Below are 17727 nucleotides of genomic sequence, written 5' to 3'. Positions count from 1 at the left end.
ATTTCAGGAAGAGATCAGAGCACGGACTTCTATCAGGAATGTGACGGGAACTCTCTTGCTGAGCATAGGTAAATAACTTATGAGAGTTGAGCGGACAGAAGATTTTTAAGGGCAAGAAGCAATTTTGATGTTATTCTGGTGTTAGCGCCTTGTGTCTTAAACATGGACCATGTCCAAAACATGGTTTGAAATGAGTTCAGCCTATTGACATTTTAAATGTAAGTGTAGGTTCATACTGCTTTGTTGCCTGCTTGCTGCAAAAGACACCCACGTAGTCACAGGTGAATCTCTCTCCTAGAACTGAAGATCTAAACTAGTCCTCTAAACTAGGCTCCATTTCACCACCACTCACAGCAAAGATCACTTAAACAATAGTGGCTGTTAAAGAGAAACCCAAAATTGTGATAAAGATGGTAAAATCACATATAAAATATTGCGCTCTCAGCCTTGAACAGACATGCTTTGAAGTAGCAATAAGGCATGTTGTGTCATGTGTTCCAGTCCCATCCCCTCCACCCCCCAACCTATTAATTTTGGCCCTTGTGCCCAGGTACTTAAAAGAAAAGCTTTTGAAAGTGACTTTGCAGCAACTATGTATTGCAGTAGTGTCATAAGGCAAGTCAAGTGGCCTGCAGGAACCCAGCAAGGTAGGTGAGCATGGAAGAGGGTGTTGCTGGCAGAGGAAGCAAGACGCTCTCATCTTCTCATCTTTGTGAACTCTTGGAGCCTGTGTTACATCAACATGCCTGTTCGATTTCTCTTCCTTAGTGAAATGCTTAATGAACACTAGGGAATCTGTTGCAAACACAAGTAATTCAGAACCCAGGCATTACAAGGATGCAAAAGGTCTCTGAATTGCCTCTGTAAGCATTGGTGCATATCACCCTCTTGAGTGTTGCAAATGCTCCCCACATGCTGGCCAACTGTTCCTCCTTCCTTGTGGCTAATTCTTCCCCAAAGCGGCAGGGCAGTGCATGGCGTTGTCTGGCTTCACTAGGCTTCTTCTGCTCTGGGTTGCACAGAGAAATATTACACTTGCTTTGCTGGAGGGGAGAACAGGAAGCCAGTGAGGTTTAACCGGCCAGAGGTGTTGTTGAAAGGTTGGGTGGAGGCAGGCAAACACCGCTATGTCGTCTGTTGGTTGGCATTGCCCTCCTCTGAACTATGCACGGATTTCAAGTTTTGGACAGGAAGAATTTGTGGTTTGATGGTCACAGTGGCATCTCGGTGGGCACACTGAGACTGCATGGCTCTCAGATTAATTAAACAAGGTATTCTGGACTTCTGTTACATGCCGGGAAGGCTGACACTCTCCTGGCAGCACAGAAATGAGCAGTTACAAGCTTCTGGAAGATTGCATTGAATTAAAGATTAGGCACTTGCATTTGTTAACTCAGCATGGGTGCAGTCATGCAGGTGGCATGTGTGTCCACAGACCAACTGGACCCTTTTACTCTGCCTGAGTGCTTATGCTTGGAGCTGTAATGAAGTTTTTCTCAGCAGAATTCTGTTCTTTGGGTCCTGATGGTTCCTTATGCCCTGATACAGTGCCTCCGCCAGCTCTGCCTGTGGCCAACAGCTCAGCTGAGACCGGCTATTTTATATGGCTTTGCTACAATAAAACACTCACACATTTACCATTTCTAACAGGCTTCATTGAACTTGTGATTATAAAGGTAATTTACAATAAAACAATTAAATAAACAATAAGCTAAAGCACAATACATTTCAAAGGGTTCATATGACTACAACATTCCAACACATTAAAACTTTAAAACAACATTAACACTCAAATTGTACCTACACCTATACTTATCTTTCTAACACGTTTCAAGACTCTCAACAAAGTACCTTTTTGGTTACAGTCCCTGTAAACACACAAGACCAGTGAAACACTCAAGCAATTGTACAACTGAGAAGAACACTACACAAGACAGGAACAAACAATGTGCTGGAAACTGCCTGGGGAATAGGGGGTTGACCTCTAAATTGAACTGACTCTTTGGACAACGAATGGATAACACTAGCATGCTCCCTGGAATACATGTGTGACATCCTTAGCGGGAACAAGTCTCCGTGTCACTCAACACTGTAATTTCACAAAAGTTTTAGGTTAGTGCCGCCTAAAGAAATAGCCCACCTTTCTCTGGCCGTTTGCTCCCGTGCACGTCTCACGCTACTCTTGAGCCAGTGCAAAGTGCTGGTATATTTGCCCAGTGAACCAGCCAGGGAAACTCATTGAGCTTAACAAACAACAAATTAACATTCAGCAAACAAACATGAAAGAGAACTCACTGTATTCTCCTTGATCTCCCTGGTCATGTTCACTGTGCAGATATGTTGGCACCAGAAAGACACCAGCGCGGTGGGGTGCGGGGGTGGGGAACATGGTGACTGGGAGCAGGAGGACTATTTCTGTAGGCAGCAGTACTCTCAGAAAACACCAGTTACAAACATCCTGTAGAAAGGCTTTACCTTTTCCATTCTGAAACAAGTAACATGTTTTCAAACCGATTTATAGGGCAAATCAAATAGTCAAGAGCAAAACGGTGGACTAGGACAGAACTGCAAAACAACGCTCCAGTACTGTAAATGAGATCTGTTCCTGCTCCATGAGTACTGAAAGCCCGCATGATAGTTGGTACAACAGGGGCTGCTACAGCCAGATCGCTGGCGAGTCTGCTGCTCCAGTATGTCTTCTTTATTCCTGTCTGAGAAACAGTATTGACGTACCCAAAGACTTCATCATCGTGAGGTTCTGTAAAATCAAGTTCTTTCACAAAATGGTTTTCATTAACTCTGTGCTCCACCTTCCTGCATGGAGGTGTCACAGGAGACAAAAGGATGGTAGAGTTTGGCTCACCTGGAGTTAAGTCCACTACGATACCAGAATCACTGAGGCTTTCAAGAGAAATTGACCCAATTCCTTCAGGGAAGAAGGCGGGCTTAGAGGACAGGCATCTTGAGCTCTGAGCTCTGAACATGTTTTGAATGAACTGCTCCCCTTCTAGGCTATATGGCACCACATCAGTCTGGATGGTCTGCTCCACCATCATGTTTCTGACTTTCTCCTCCTCCTCCTGGGAAAAAGTTAGTTTCTCACCCAGAACATTTTCAAGCATCTCTTGATTCACAATAGAATTGGAGGGAGCTGAATCACTCAACTCAGAGGTTGTGGTGGTCAAACTCTCTTCAAATAAATCAGTCCCGTTAGCTGTGTCCTCATGAAGAAACAGCCCACTACCTGCCAGCTCCTCCAGAGCTTGGTCCTCTGTGGTGGGGCTGTCTGGCATCGTGGTACACAACGGCTTCCCCTCAGAGTCACATGTGTACTCTGGGCGCTGCTCGTCTCTCACAGAGCTCTTCAGGGCCATCTCCATGCTCGACACCAAAGATTCCAGTTTCTTGTTTTCAATGCTTACGTCTAGGAAGTATTTCTGAAATTTTTTGTCTTTCTCAGCCAAGCTCTTCTTCATGCTCTCAATACCTCGCTTGAGTTCTTTAATTTCCCTCCTTGCTTCCAAGAGGCTCAGCTCCATCTCCACATGATTACACTCGTCTTCGATCCAGTCTTCCTTCATACGTTCCACCTGAGCTTTGAGCTTTTCGATTTCTCTTTCCCTGGAGCAAAATAAAAATATCGTAACACTTCTGGTGACTGCCTAGTTGAAGAGTCAACGTGAGGCTCCACCTCACTGGGGTGGCTATGCTGCAAAGATGCTCCAAGGAAGAAGCAAATTCCTCCATGCATCATTTGCTGCCACCTCTGAGAGAACTGGCAGAGATGTCAGCTGGCTGCCAAGACGCACTGGCTGATTCCTAGCTGGAGTCACCAACCTGGCCACACAGCCAGCAGCCTTGTGGGCTATGCTGTGATCCTGGACACTTGGAGGTGAAAGTGGTGGCCTCTGGGTTAGGTCCAACCAGTACAGCGCTTGACATCTCACCTACTGCCTCACCCTGGAGGAAATGACAAACAGCTGCCTGGATGTGTCCCCTGTGCCTGCCAGCAGCTCGTCACGTATAGCCAGAGCCAACAGTGGCCTCAGACAGCAGGATGGCTCAGGGCTGCAGGCACCTGGCTTGCTTTGCACCGGGCTTGCTTGGCACCCCCCCAGCCCAGCATGGATCCAGAGGCTTCTGCCCTCACTTGCAAGCAAGTGGGGAGAAGGGCCCCCTGCGTGAGATCCAGCCCTCACAGGTACAGATGTCGGGCCACCCAAAGCAGGACCAAGGGGTCCCTGGGACTCTACCTGGGGGCTCCATTCAAACAACCCTTTGTGCCCGCTTGGGTTGTGTGTGCTGGAAAGCCAGTTCTCAGAGCACAGCTTTAGTAAAAGAGAGAACATCTGTTGCTGTGTAATGTACATTGTTGCTTCTTCGCTTAGCATCCATACAAAGTGCTACTGCAAAAAAGTCCATATCTAAGCAACAAAACCACAAGCGGGCACACTAGTTTGTGTCAGAGCTTTTCTTTCAGTAGGGGAAAAGGGGGACATTTGTCGTCGTATTTTCTGAGCGAGGTGGAACTTTTTTTATGTATAAAAGGTCTCAGTGCTAAAGTAGGCTGGTGAAGAACTATCCTTTAAAAGTCTTCTATCGGGAAAGTTCAAAAAAAGGGAAAAAGAGACAGCCATATTTGTAACGAAAGTGCACGGTACATATTCAGTGAGCACACAATGAAACCTTAAATACCTGAAAACAACCTAATCAGCCCGATCATATTTCCAATCTCTTAATGAAAACTTTACATGGTCAAGAAAAGAGTAAAAATGATCAGGACTCCCATCCCTTAATGCTCCTGAATAAATCTTGTCCAGTCTTATTTCTGAAGTGAAATATACCTTTCTGTAACTTTGCACTCGGATTCCTTCAGCTTTTTTTTCAAATGCCGTATTGTAACTTCTTTCTGCTGCAGAGGAGTCAAATACCGCTCCGGATTTTCTGGCTTAGTGCTGCAGTTGTGACCACAAGAAATAGATTTCCCTGATCGCCTGAAAAGAAAAAAACCATCACACCATCACATAACATCACTCCTACAGTTCTTCAGTCCTGGCAAAAAGGAACACATCCCATAGACTGATATGGCGCTTGGCTCATTTTGGGCTCCTCAGTGTCCACACAAGTGACTCCCTCTGGCAAATCAAAGTACTTGAGAAAAGGGCTGATTTGTGGCTATAGTACAAAATTTACTATTTATCATACTTGTTTTCAGTGCCATTGCCTCAAATGAGACATTTAACTTTAAAACACCTAGCCATCTCCTCACCCAAAACGGTGCCCAAGAGCAGGCAGCTGGGCCATTGGCAAGGGCACCCAGCTGCAGACACAGCCAGGTAAGGAAGCGTACAGACTGAGTTCAGCTCCACATGTGAGTTAAGAAGCCGAGCACCCTGAAACCTACATTAATCCTATCTAGCTTTAGGTGTGTATCTGACGTGCTTGGCTGTTGAGTTGCCTGGGGTGGGAGGAAAGAGAGAGAAAGGGAGGGAGAGAAACAACAATTTCTTCTCTGCAATACGTGTCGCATGCTCCCGCAGGTATTAGTTTTCTTCCCTGTAGAGGAAACTGCACACAGAGGTACCTAAGGCCGGGCAGGGTGAATTTTCACCCGAGCATACAATATTTTCTATACAACCCCACCCAACTCTCTCCAAAGGAGAAAGGACCTTTCTGTGAAAGAACCAGGAAAGCCACATGAGAACTGACAGCATAAAACCACGGAAAGGAGCCTGCCTTGGAGTGAAAACCAGCTACAAAGTGCTTTGACTAAAAGTAACCTTGAATTTTACAGTACTGAAACAGTAAAACTTTTACATGGGATAGAGCACACTGTTGATTGTCGAGCCACCAATATGAAGAGTCACACCCATGCTGAGGAGCAACACGACCCCTTTGGCAAGCCAGACAACCAGCTGATGCCACATTTGAGTGCAGAGAGGGTAAGTCAGTGTGCTGAACACCAGGATGCTGAAATAAAGACTTACCTCGTCACTTGGCTGCTGTCACTTCCTTTGTTTGAGCCTGAGTTGCTTCTGCTGGCTAAAGAAGCCCCATAATTCTGACGGGTGTTCGCAGGACTCGGCTGGGTTTTGCTCAGTGTTGACAAAGGGGCCTTTTCACGGGAAGCAGGTGGGCTGGGTCTGGACTTGTTGGATAAGGATCCATTATTCTGACCATGAAGGCCACAACTGGAGGAGAACCAACATGGTTAAAGCATACTGGATTATCTTTATCACACAACTCATTATGTGTCTTATTTCACGCACAAAGCTGTCTAAACACTAAAACAGGTAGATAACTGTGAGTGGCCGGGAAGAAAGTCCTGAAGTCATCAGCCACTGCACACTCTTTCACTGACTGTGGGGCTCTCAGTCTGAATTATGTGATCTAGGGAAACGTTGGCCATTTTCACGTTTCTCTGTGGATAGCACGGTTCCCACTGACTCCACCAGATCATCCACATTCCCTGAACCTCTGACTCCATTAAGCAATGAGAGGACTGCAGCCTGGCCTAGGGCCAAAAGAACCACGCTTCAGCCTTCCCTGGCCAGACCGGCAGAGGGATGCCTGCTCATGGAGGTTTGCTCTAAGACTGCTTTCATGCTCCTTGGCAAGCAGCCTGAGGGATCACAGTGTGTGATGAAAACAGATTTGTTTGAGCCACTGTTCCTTTCTCTCTTTGGCATAGAGGGTGCTTCAGCTGCCACTGTCAACTATTCATAGAATCATAGAAGAGAATCATAGAATCATTAAGGTTGGAAAAGACCCCTAGGATCATCAAGTCCAACTGTCAACCCAACATCACCAAGTCTCCTAAACCATGCCCTGAGGTGCCACATCTACACATCTTTTAAGTACCTCCAGGAATGGCGACTCTAACCACCTCCCTGGGCAGCCTGGTCCAATGCCTGACCATTCATTTGCTTAGATATAGTTCAAAGCCTACGGTGAGCAGGCTGAAATAGTATTAAAATAGACAAAGAAAACCACAGATTTTTTTCTTCCTTCCTTCCTTCCTTCCTTCCTTCCTTCCAGTTTCCCTCATACGTATCTACCTTTCTTTTCCCACTCTTTATTAAATAACCTCACTGTCGACTGTGGGCTTGAAAGCAACTGCTATCTGTGCTGCTGGCAACTGCCAAAGGACTGAGGTGCTCTGAGCACAGCTTCCCAGGGTGGGTTCCTCGCTTGCTCGCTTGGTTTGTCTTCCTGCACTGCTACACTGCTACCTACATCCTCTCATGGAATTTGTTCTTCTCAACTGTAATGAAAGGGCTGGTTTCAGAAAAGAAAAAGGCAAATCCAGCCAACCAAAGAGGCCTGAACATAAAAATTTAAATACCACAGCACTATGAAGCAAGAACTCTTCTCAAGATTCCCTAACTTGGTTTCATCCCCCCTCTGAAAATGGAACAGTTTATAAGGAAAGTGGCTGCTGCAAACCTTCATCACACTGCTGTGGTTTGGGTGATTTTATAATTATTTTACAATGAAGTGCGGGACTGTGGTTTGTGACAACACTGAGATTTTTCAGAGGAAGTTGAGTCAAACAGTTAAAAGAGAACATATCGCAAAGGAGACCTCTCCTTCCACTTCGTACAGTACAGCATCAACTCTTGGGTGAGGCAGAATTCACATAGACTGTGCATAATGCAGCAATGCAATTGAAGGAGCATTATTACAGAGGACTTCTGTCTAATTAAGTGGGTCAGGATGCTCTAATTTGAAGTTACATTTAAATGCACAGAAATACATGCAATGATACAGAATCTTACTGCAAGTAAGGTGATTTTAGGGCTTCATATGATACTTAGTATTTTTCACACACACACACGCACCCCCGGCCAGTACCTTTACTGGTTAGATTTAATCTAGAGAGTGCTTAGGTAATGTTTATTTTTCTAATGAACAGTCTCATGACACAGATAGGAAACTGCTCATTAAGCATCATTCTGACAATCTCTGTGCGCTGGGGCACACTCCGACCTCAGAGACATCTGTGTGACTTAAGCCTAGAGGTATCCCACTGCCAGTCCCGGCCTGCCTGCCAGCACTTCCACAAAGGGCAGGAAACCCGTCCTGTCAATCTGAACTCTTTCCACCTACTCCAAAAAATGTAACCAGCAGGGATTTTGTGGGTGGAGCACAATGTGCGCTGCTCCACCCAAATGTCCTCATCCTCGCATTCACAAGCTCTCTGGATTTGCACTTCACAAATGATAGGGAGAAATCTTACAGAAATCTTTCTTGAAAGATTTGTTTAGATAGATAACTCATTTTTTTATATTTTTTTTTTTTGCATATAGTTTTAGTTACAGAAAGGTTGGGCAAGGGTGTTGAATACAAAAGCATCAAAGGCAATATTGTCTACTTCTTCCTACAAAAAATAAGGTCATGACCTGGAAAGGCACATGCCAAGCTGACAGTTTATTACAAAGAGAAAACAGTGATAAGACCAAAAGGTTAAGGTTAACTTCTTAGAGGTACTGCTGTTAAGCAACATATACCCAGTTGCCTCCTCCTCCACTCCAGCTGAAGTCTCTTCTGTCTTACCTGAGGGTATCTCCCATACTTGTTATGAACAAACAACACAAAAATACCTGTCGGCTGATCTGGCCTATTGACATGTTTTGGTCTCAAAAAATATAGCTTTTTTTTCCCCTTTCTCATATTACAGTTCTCATCAGTGTAAGTGCTGCCCAAGAGCATAGTGTTAGCCCAATTGTTTCAAAACTCACACTAGTGCTATTTTATGTATTAGCTGCAAGGCCTTACGTAGTAGTCTATCTCTGCACTAGCAACTCTCTCACTCTTCAGGAAAAATGGCTTTGCTTACTTGTGAGAAAAAGACCTTTTGCTTCCAGCAGCCGACACATGGGCTTCAGGCACTGAGGTACAGCCTGTGTTGCTTGAAGAGCTAAAATTGGTTTTAATCCCTGGAAAAGAAAAGGGACGAGTAAAAACACAGTGGAAATCATAACTCAAAGGCTGTTTTAAAAATCACGATGAACAACAAGCATCATCCCTTTGCCCATCCTGTGTGAATTTTAGCAGTTGCATGAATTTTCCAACAACCCTGATGTCAAGCACGTGATTTGTTCTGGATTTGCAGCATTTCTTCAGAAGTGGCACTTAAACAAGAGCAGAGAAAAACCATTTGGACACAAACCCCTCACACTAAAGAAGCCCTTTTAGGACACGGCTAGGAACATTTGTTGTGACCACCTGTTTGCTTTCTTACAGCCGTCAATACAAGAATCAGGCTGCTCACATGGCTCCTGCAGCAGCACACAACTGTAACTGTAGATTTCGCTTGCTTTAAACCATAGGAAAACACTACGCGCTGGGGGAAAAGCCGCTTCCATTTTGGTCTCTGAGACGATGTACACATACATGCATATGTACATATACATGTGTATAGGCTAATAGGGTATATGCGTCTGCGTATGTACACACATATGCAGGTTCTCGTGGCACACAGAAGGACAGTAAAGCAGTTCTAATAGCCTTAAATCAGTCCAATAATCACGCGCGGCTCTCAAGTGCTTCTGGGGTGTTAAGCCATCTACCTGATTTCTGACTTTCTATGGATCACAGCTTTTATTTCCCAAGCCCTGGCATGTACAGGGAAAACCGCTTTCATTTTGCTACAATCAGTAGTAGGTAGAGCCACTAAGAAAGTCTTATCACCTGGAAAAATACCCACCCTAAAGTTAGGATTTTTTTCAGTCTGTCACTCAAATGGCAGATGTCCAAAGCCATATCTGGGCCTTACACTGCAAAGCCACAATATTGTACGATGACTTTAATCTGAGGGAATGGAAATAACTTTCCAACAGCCTTTAAACAGCTGGTCAGGGGGAGCATCTCTCACCTGAGAATTTCTGGGCGCCGTCTCACGCACAGACACCCCCAGCCAGCAGCTGCAGACTTACCATGAACCCCATTTTTGCTATATTTTCCATGATGCATCTGCAGATACCATCATCCCCCACTGGGGTGGATAAACCTTCAGCTGCACAGTCGTTCTTAAATCCTTTGCAGAACTGATGGTGATGTGCACGTCTTGTACCCCAGTTGACTACTTTTGTTGCTGTGACAATGTGATTGCGAAAGCTCACACATCTAAGTCCCAGAACAACCCACCTCAGCAGCATTAACCATGAAAGAGGCTGCCGTTTCTCAAAAACCATTTCTTTTGCCTGAACTGGCTATAACACTTGTTTTGCCCTGATCTGAGACTCCCCTGACTAAGAGGAGTGTCTTACCCACCATTTCCCACAAAGGATACCACATATTCAGTCATCATGAATTTCTCATTTGAAATTCATTCATACATATATTTCCATGCTGCAGCCACTCAGTGTCACAGTGCTGGCAGGCAAGACAACTTGGCACCATGCTCTGACGGAAACGCTCATGCCACACGTAATGGCATCCAACACTGAGAGGCCCGTCACTCTGGCCCCAGCCCACCTTGCAGCAGGCTACAAGCAGCAGCACACCCACTCCCTAGGAGCAGAGCTGTGCACCGCTCTGTGCAACGGGAAGAACAACACAGCGATGGCCAACAAAGTGCTGCAACGTTTTCCAGGATTGCTTCTTGCCTGCAAGACACTGGAGTGAAATAGTGCAGTATCAAGTGCTGTCCCTGCACTTTATTGCTCAGTGGGCAACGGCACTGAGCTAAGAGAGTGCTGCAAACAGCATCATGCTTTCTGCACTGCCTTTTAGCCTCCTTGCTGCCCTGACAGCACCACTACAGTCACCTAGCTCTAGCTGACATGGAGGGGAGAGGGGAGCCTGCAACCCCACGACTGCATGCTGTGCTGCCCACGATGAGGAGCGCAGGCAGTGCCAGCTGGCACAACCCAGGCAGAGGCAGAAAAGGCAGTGACGGTACGTCAGACGTGTGTGCACATCTGCCCCATGGGTTGGAGGACCACTGCTTAGGGAGCTAACACCATCCTGCCACAGCACTGCAATTGGCTGGGCAAGGTAGAACAGCTTAGGTATACTTGGTCTGCCAGGACAGTATGCAACCCCATCACATACGTACCTATGTCTATGGAGCCAGTATATACATTTCTTACACAGAGCCACACAACAACCGTACATGCATGCCTGGAGTATAGCATCCCAGTCTGCTATTTATAGCCATTACAGATGGTTGGATACCTTGTGGCATGGTCTTCTGGCCTCAAAAGTCAAATTTTGCTTGCACTTGAGCATGTAATATTTTTCCTTCTATAAGAATAAAGCTCAAACTTTCCTGTGTGCATTTGATTGTCCATGTGCTATCTAAATGGTAAGGTTACAACATAGAAAAAAGGAAGAAGTGTAAGTAATATCTGTGACAGGAACACTGACAGCTGAGCAGAACTGGATTCCTAAAACTCAGGATGCATCTGAGTTTAGTAAATCTTTTAAGCTAATTTAGACTTTTGGTGTAAGTCTTTCTTATTTGCAACTTCACCACTCTTTCATAGCTGCCAAAGTATAGAAACCACAGAACTACCTATCTTCTGACTCCATAAACATGACCTCTTAATATATATCTATGTGTGTGTATATATAGATATAAAAATCATTCTTGATGCTAGGTTTGCATATAGTCACCCAGTGAAACAGAGCTGTAAATGAAACAGCGCTGACAGAGACAGCTTGTCCTCAGAATGTAAAGCACTTCAATTTGCTGAGCTTCTGTGCCTTCAAAAGCATCCTGTTACACAGCAAAGAGACGAAAACACAAAAAAATATAAGTTCACCACTCCAGTGCAGCTGATGGAGGAATAAGTAGCGTGCTGTCCCTGTAGATAGCTTTATTTAGAGACCCCAAGGGAAGAGAGGGGGCCTGACTGCATAAGAACTTCCAGCAAAGCCGTTAGAAACAGCTGGAAAAGTAGAGATAATTCAGTTGTAATGCCCTTTATTGAAAGAATCTGTATTTTTAAAAGACTAAGTTTAATTTATCTTAAAACTTTTAACTCACAGCTACATCTCCACTTTCAATCTTTAACAGCATAAGCAGTAATATTTCCAGGAAACATTAATGCTACTTCTTTTCTATTTAATACGGGGTTGTTCCTGCAAGATTGTTTTTGTACACCACAAGCAATCTAGGAAAGAACACCAGACTGCTCACATGCACGAACAAATGTAAGAAAAAGAAGCTGCACAGAAGTGATGAAGTCTTGCTTCAGCATTTCCGGCTTTTCTTCAGATAACACCCTTTAAAAAATGACCCATGTTGAGGGCAAAGGCTGCCAGCAGGGAATGCACTCAATTCACAGTGTCAAGCTCAGCTGGCAGCGTGTTTTTGTTCCAGTCCCTGGCCTTTGACTTACTATGCGATTTACTATTACTATACATGAGACTCTTGCCTTGCACTTTGCTATAAATTTCACATCCAACAGTAACTGCGTAAATGCAGATATAATCCTGGGAGCAAGGATCAGGACTCTCCTCCACGTAGACTGCTCTATTCTTTGTGTGACAGAGAAGCTGCTCCCATGTGCTCTGCCGCTGCCCGTGTCCGACAGATACCCTCTACTACCCCGAGGTCTAAAGCCAGTGGAGGAAGCTGATGATGCTCTGTAGGTTGCAGTGGTTCAGAACTCTTGTGAGAGGTGTGGATTTGAACTCCTTTGGTCTAAGGAGGGCACTGAACTCAGATCTTTTCCCTGACCTCTACTTGCGCAGCTGCCACACAGAACAGGGTGGGTGGTAGCACCAGTGCTGGCCATAGTTCAAAGCAATGAAACGTGCTGGTTGCTGGCACTCACAGAGGTGGTCTGGCTCTGGTACAGAGGTTCAGAGTGAATGTGAGGCACGTGCATGGGCGCAAGCAGGGTACAAGTAGGTGGCCAAATCTGGGAGACGGGCACGCCTCTCTGGCCTCTCCTGTGGACTGGTAGAGGTGCGTTCCTGCCTGGCATGCTCTCTGCTGTGAATCTTGGATTGTAGTACCTAACCACCCCCTCTTATTGTATATGCAGTTTAGTCATCAAGCGCAGACTTGCAAGTTGTGCTCCCAGAATGACAGTGAGAACCTGAGCACAGCAATGCCTGGCATCAGCATCCCCTCCCCTATCCCACTGCGCTGGCCAAAGAAGCTATCACTTATCACTCTTGGGTGGACATCTACCTGACTGCTTGCCTGTGCCCTCTCATCAGACAGATCTGTTAATCACGTTGCAGCTGATTGCACAGCGCAGTAACGGCTGATAAATTGGCAGCTGGCAAACATGCAGTCAGAGAAGACGTGGAGCAAAACTTTCAGTGTGGGTGACCATCAACTGTTCAAACCTGCTGGGTGAGGAGACTTCCAGCTCAATGCCAGGCAGAAGACTTTGGGGAAGAACTTCAACGCAGATCCTGCTTCCCTGCATTTAGATCTAAACTTGATTTTACTTGACCCCCTCAATTCATACTGCTGGTTGTGTGATCTGAACTAATTATGCATCTTGATTTTTGCTCATCTAGTTCACCTACTTTTCTTACTTTGGAAGAAAGTTTGTTATCAAATAATCAAAATTTATCTCATTAAGCAGTTTTCCAATCTCATCTAAATACTATAGCTTTGGTAGTAATCTGAGCTGCATTCATGCAAAGTATAAGCACTGCAGATCTCCAAATAAATACGGAATGTGGCTTGTGTATGCCGTGAAACCACAGTCAGTCAAGCTCATCTCTAAAAACAGTCACTACAAACTAATTACTGAGATTGGCTGAGAGCCATCATGTAGACTCTGCATATCACTGTATCCTGAGCCAGCATTTTTCTTCATTGTTTTTAATTCATGGATTTGCAGAGCAGCCACGAGCAGATGTTGGAACAGACAAAGAGCATTACAAGGTGGGGTTTTTTTCCTGCTTTATATACCTTACAGAGATTCTTCGTACGGAAATTAGCCTGACCTAATTCTTTTTTGTGATTCTATATGCAGTTTGAGCTCTTCTAACACCACTTTAGAACAGCTGCCAGCAATTTTCCCTCCTCATCCTGAAATGACCTTTGCTGGGGGAACACATGTTCACGGAGAAGACAACAGTCTGGACAACTTATCTTTCTGTTCAAACCAAAAGGCTCTTTCGATCAGAGATGGAAGGATGCTACTTTGCTACTCCAACCTCATTAGAAACATTGAGACTGGAGGTTCAAGGAATACCAATAGATGTATAACATGATACTCAACTTGTATATGACAGTTTTGGAAAAACCTCTGTGATGTGTAAATCCACCTACGGACAAGTCTTTAATAAGGAAGCATGTGGTGTCACCTCAGGAGTTTTCTCATATACCTGGCAGTACTACCTGGTCTGCTTGAATAGAAATGAATAGGCTGGTCAGAAGTACTTTTAGAAGCTGGAAAACATCATCTTTGGCAGGGATGACTTAACAGGACACAGAAAGGGAGTGAACTCCGTCATAGACTAGGTCAACATGCCAGCCGTCCCGTTATGTTGGTGGCAGAAGTTTAACAAAGGGCTTTCAGAGGCCTCTTCAACACATCTCCTAAATCTGGTTCCAATGCACAAGGAGGAGAGAGGCTGGCTGGTGCACAGCAACAAACCCCGCAGGCATGCATTCACAGCAGCAAATGCTGCAGGTATGTGTCCACAGCATATATGCAAACACATGAAATCACATGCTAAACCTGATTCAGCTGAAAGCTTTTGCACAATCACCCTTAATAGAAGGCACATGGTTTTCATTATAATGTGCATAAAACATTTTAAATCAGTTTTACCTGTTTTCAACAGGGAAGAGAAAACCACCAGAATGAGAAACATATGCGAGAGGTAACTAACTAAGCAGCCCTGCAATCCCAGGATCAAAAGCAAAATTTGTCATAAAGCTAGCCAAACATTTACTGTAACGCACACCTTGAAATTATTACAAAAAAATAATAGAGATCAAGTGCCATCTACTGAAACGAACAGTAAAACCCTACCCAGTATATTGATTGGTTGCCTAAACTATATTTCTATAGTTCTAAAGAAAGACAAGGTGGGTCTCAAAGCAATGAATGTCAAGTTACGACTGCTGTCATTTGCTTGTTTTTCCCCCCAGTAGCACTCTTAGCATTAAGGAACACTAAGGACAGACATGAAGCCTGTGCTTTTTCAGCCTATTAATCCTTGAGGGTTTGCGGTCACACCGTATTCTGCCAACTTTTTTTTTACTAAAGATCACTGCTCTTGCCATCTTGCATACCTGCCTCAACTCTGACCTCTAAACCTCAGTGCCCTTCTTACGCCAGGAGCTCAGCCATCTTTTCCCGATGGAGGAGGAGCATGTCCCCACAGTCCCCAGGAGACCTGCATCTCTATCAAAAGGCATTTGGCACTAAAAGGTGAATTGGCTGGTACAGGTCTCACCTTGTCCAACAGCCCAGCGGCTGAGGCGCTCCCTGCAAAAGTCCCATATCTGCATCCCCTACTTACTCAGATTTGCAGTTGGAGCCGTGGCTTTCTCACGGACCACGCGCAAGGCTGAGCTTGAGGTTGCAGGCATCCTGAGGCGAGAATCTCCCTTTAACAGTTGGCGTCCCACTTTCAGGAGATCTGGAGTGGTATCAGGACAATTAATGGGCCAGAGAGAGAGAGAGAGAGAGAGAGAAGAGTTATGGTGTGCCTGCTGGGTACTTGGCTTCAAACCCCCAATAAAAGAGTAACTAGATTATACAAAGTGGAAGAGCTTCCCTGGGAGCAGACTCCCTGCATCCCCTCAGCCTGCTCAGCAGCCTGCTACTAGGGCACTCGTCTCCTTTGTGCTCAAGTCCAGCCTCCAAAAGAGGCAAACAGATCTAAGTAGAAGTTTCTTTTCCCTTTACTGAACTAAGTAACAGGCATCTCCTTTTAATGTTCTTTTCCTTTGTGAGGAAGGACGTAAGCACCTAAGTGCGCAAGATTTGTGCCCGAGACCCTGAATTGTAGGTGGCCTGTGCCACCAGCCCAGAGCTGAGCACATCATTGCTTAGGACAGATGGGATTCAGGCTTTCGCCTTTTACTTGCCCATTCCTCCTTTGTAACTTGCTGACTTCTTTTCGGGATCCTCTATTATCTCTGTGATGTCTGGGTGCCTGCTGCAGCCTGAGAGTCTTCTGAACAAAAGGAGATATATGTCTTGAGGGGCCTCAGCCCAACCAAGCAACATCAACAATAATTTTTTAGAAAGGGTGGATCATACAATCTGTGACATTTTTCTAGAACACTTTAATTTAACAGGAACTGGCAGATTTGGGTTCAAAAATACAAAACACTTGAAAGCCAAAACAGTCTTTGTAGGTGCTACTTTGTTTATTCTTCTTTGAAAGAAATACGTGGCCCTTTGAATATGTTATCCACACCAATTCAACTCAATTTGTTGAAATTCAAACTCTAAATCTAAAACATATAAAAATCCTAAATAAAAAACCATAGCGCTATGCTAATAATTTTTCAAAGATGCTTTTTCAGCATCTTTTGCTCAAAATATTTGTCTTCCAATTATATTCCGTTCTTATCTCTTGGAAGTTACACAGCACTTTTTTCACTTCAGTGCAATTCAGTTAGCTTATACCCTAAAAATTCTTCGCTCCTGCTAACAAAATTCACGGTGCAACGGGAGATACAGGCTGTCCATGTGCAATGCTAGCTGCCTTGGGCAGCGGTCCTCAGAAACAGGACAAATGGACAGTGCCCAAGCCTATCAGGGATGAACAGGAGAGGAAAAGGCATCTAATTAGACTTACTTGAAGATCCAAGTGTGATCTTCAAACACAAACTTTCTTCCGCAAATGAATGTCTAAGACTGGGTTTCCTTTCTGTTAAACAAAACAAAACAAAACAAAACAAAACAAACATAAAAAAAAAAAAAAGAAAAAAAAAAAAAGAAAAAGAAAAGAGACAGAAACCGTACTTGGCTTCAGTAAAGGCTAACAGCAGAGCTGCCATAGACCTGATGAGGAACACAGGAGACCGGGGTGGGATTCATCTGACTAAGCATGGATGTCTCTAATGTAGACACCCATGTCTGAGCCAGCCTCGGTCCCATATTTAGGCAACCAAGAGTTCGTCAATATAACCAGTGAGTTCAAGGTACTCCCTCACCCCCGAAACAGCTCCCACAACGGCCAGGAGAGAAACGGCAGATTCACCTGTTAAAGCTGTTCCACTTCTGATCAGCAATGGGACCAGTCACTGGGGCAGACAAGGGGGGCGCCCCCCCATCTGCAGCCCACAGCTCCTGAAGGTTGTCCAAGGAGACCCGTAGATTCGGTTTTCACCTCTCCTGAATCACAAATACCGAGGGATTTACCCCAGGCAGAGGAGCCCCAGCGGGATCCGCCGCCTGCGCTGGGTCCGTTGACCCAACTGGCAGGGACCGGTCAAAAACTGCCACGGGGGGGACCCAGGCGTTCCGATGCACGCGGAGGGGGCTGGGCTATGCAAATGAGGGCACCCCCAGCAGCCGCTTCCCCCCTGCTGCCAGCCGCCAGGCCTCACAGCACCAACTGCTACAACACACCAAGCCTTCACAGGGTGACGCCTCTCTGTGCTCAACTCCGGGATGCAAGCTTCGAGGTTAGCGCGGGCTTCAGCCTGGGCACGGCATCCTCGCTCACGGAGGGTGACATGTGCGCGCTCATTTCCCTCTGAAAGAGTTAAAAATAACATTAGAAACCCTCAAGCTGACACAACAACATCTTCAACTCGTTTAAACTAGACACAGGAGA

The 17727-nt window shown here is 45.3% G+C and overlaps 2 protein-coding genes across 2 annotated transcripts in view; one reads left to right on the top strand and one right to left on the bottom strand.

The window, feature by feature from the left end:
- MRPS5 (mitochondrial ribosomal protein S5) overlaps positions 1 to 17727 on the top strand; it is a 1175798-nt gene that overhangs the window by 756434 nt on the left and 401637 nt on the right. The window lies entirely within an intron of this gene.
- LOC135312763 (uncharacterized) overlaps positions 1 to 17727 on the bottom strand; it is a 50133-nt gene that overhangs the window by 23837 nt on the left and 8569 nt on the right. The window contains 8 exon segments of the mRNA XM_064448522.1: positions 2476 to 2908; positions 2911 to 2977; positions 2979 to 3621; positions 4845 to 4994; positions 5988 to 6191; positions 8840 to 8939; positions 15454 to 15573; positions 16014 to 16113. Of these exon segments, the coding sequence (XP_064304592.1) occupies positions 2476 to 2908; positions 2911 to 2977; positions 2979 to 3621; positions 4845 to 4994; positions 5988 to 6191; positions 8840 to 8939; positions 15454 to 15573; positions 16014 to 16113 (1817 nt within the window).

Source organism: Phalacrocorax carbo, chromosome 3 (assembly GCF_963921805.1).
Source record: "Phalacrocorax carbo chromosome 3, bPhaCar2.1, whole genome shotgun sequence".
NCBI lineage: Eukaryota > Metazoa > Chordata > Aves > Suliformes > Phalacrocoracidae > Phalacrocorax > Phalacrocorax carbo.
This window is presented reverse-complemented; position numbering and strand designations above follow the sequence as displayed.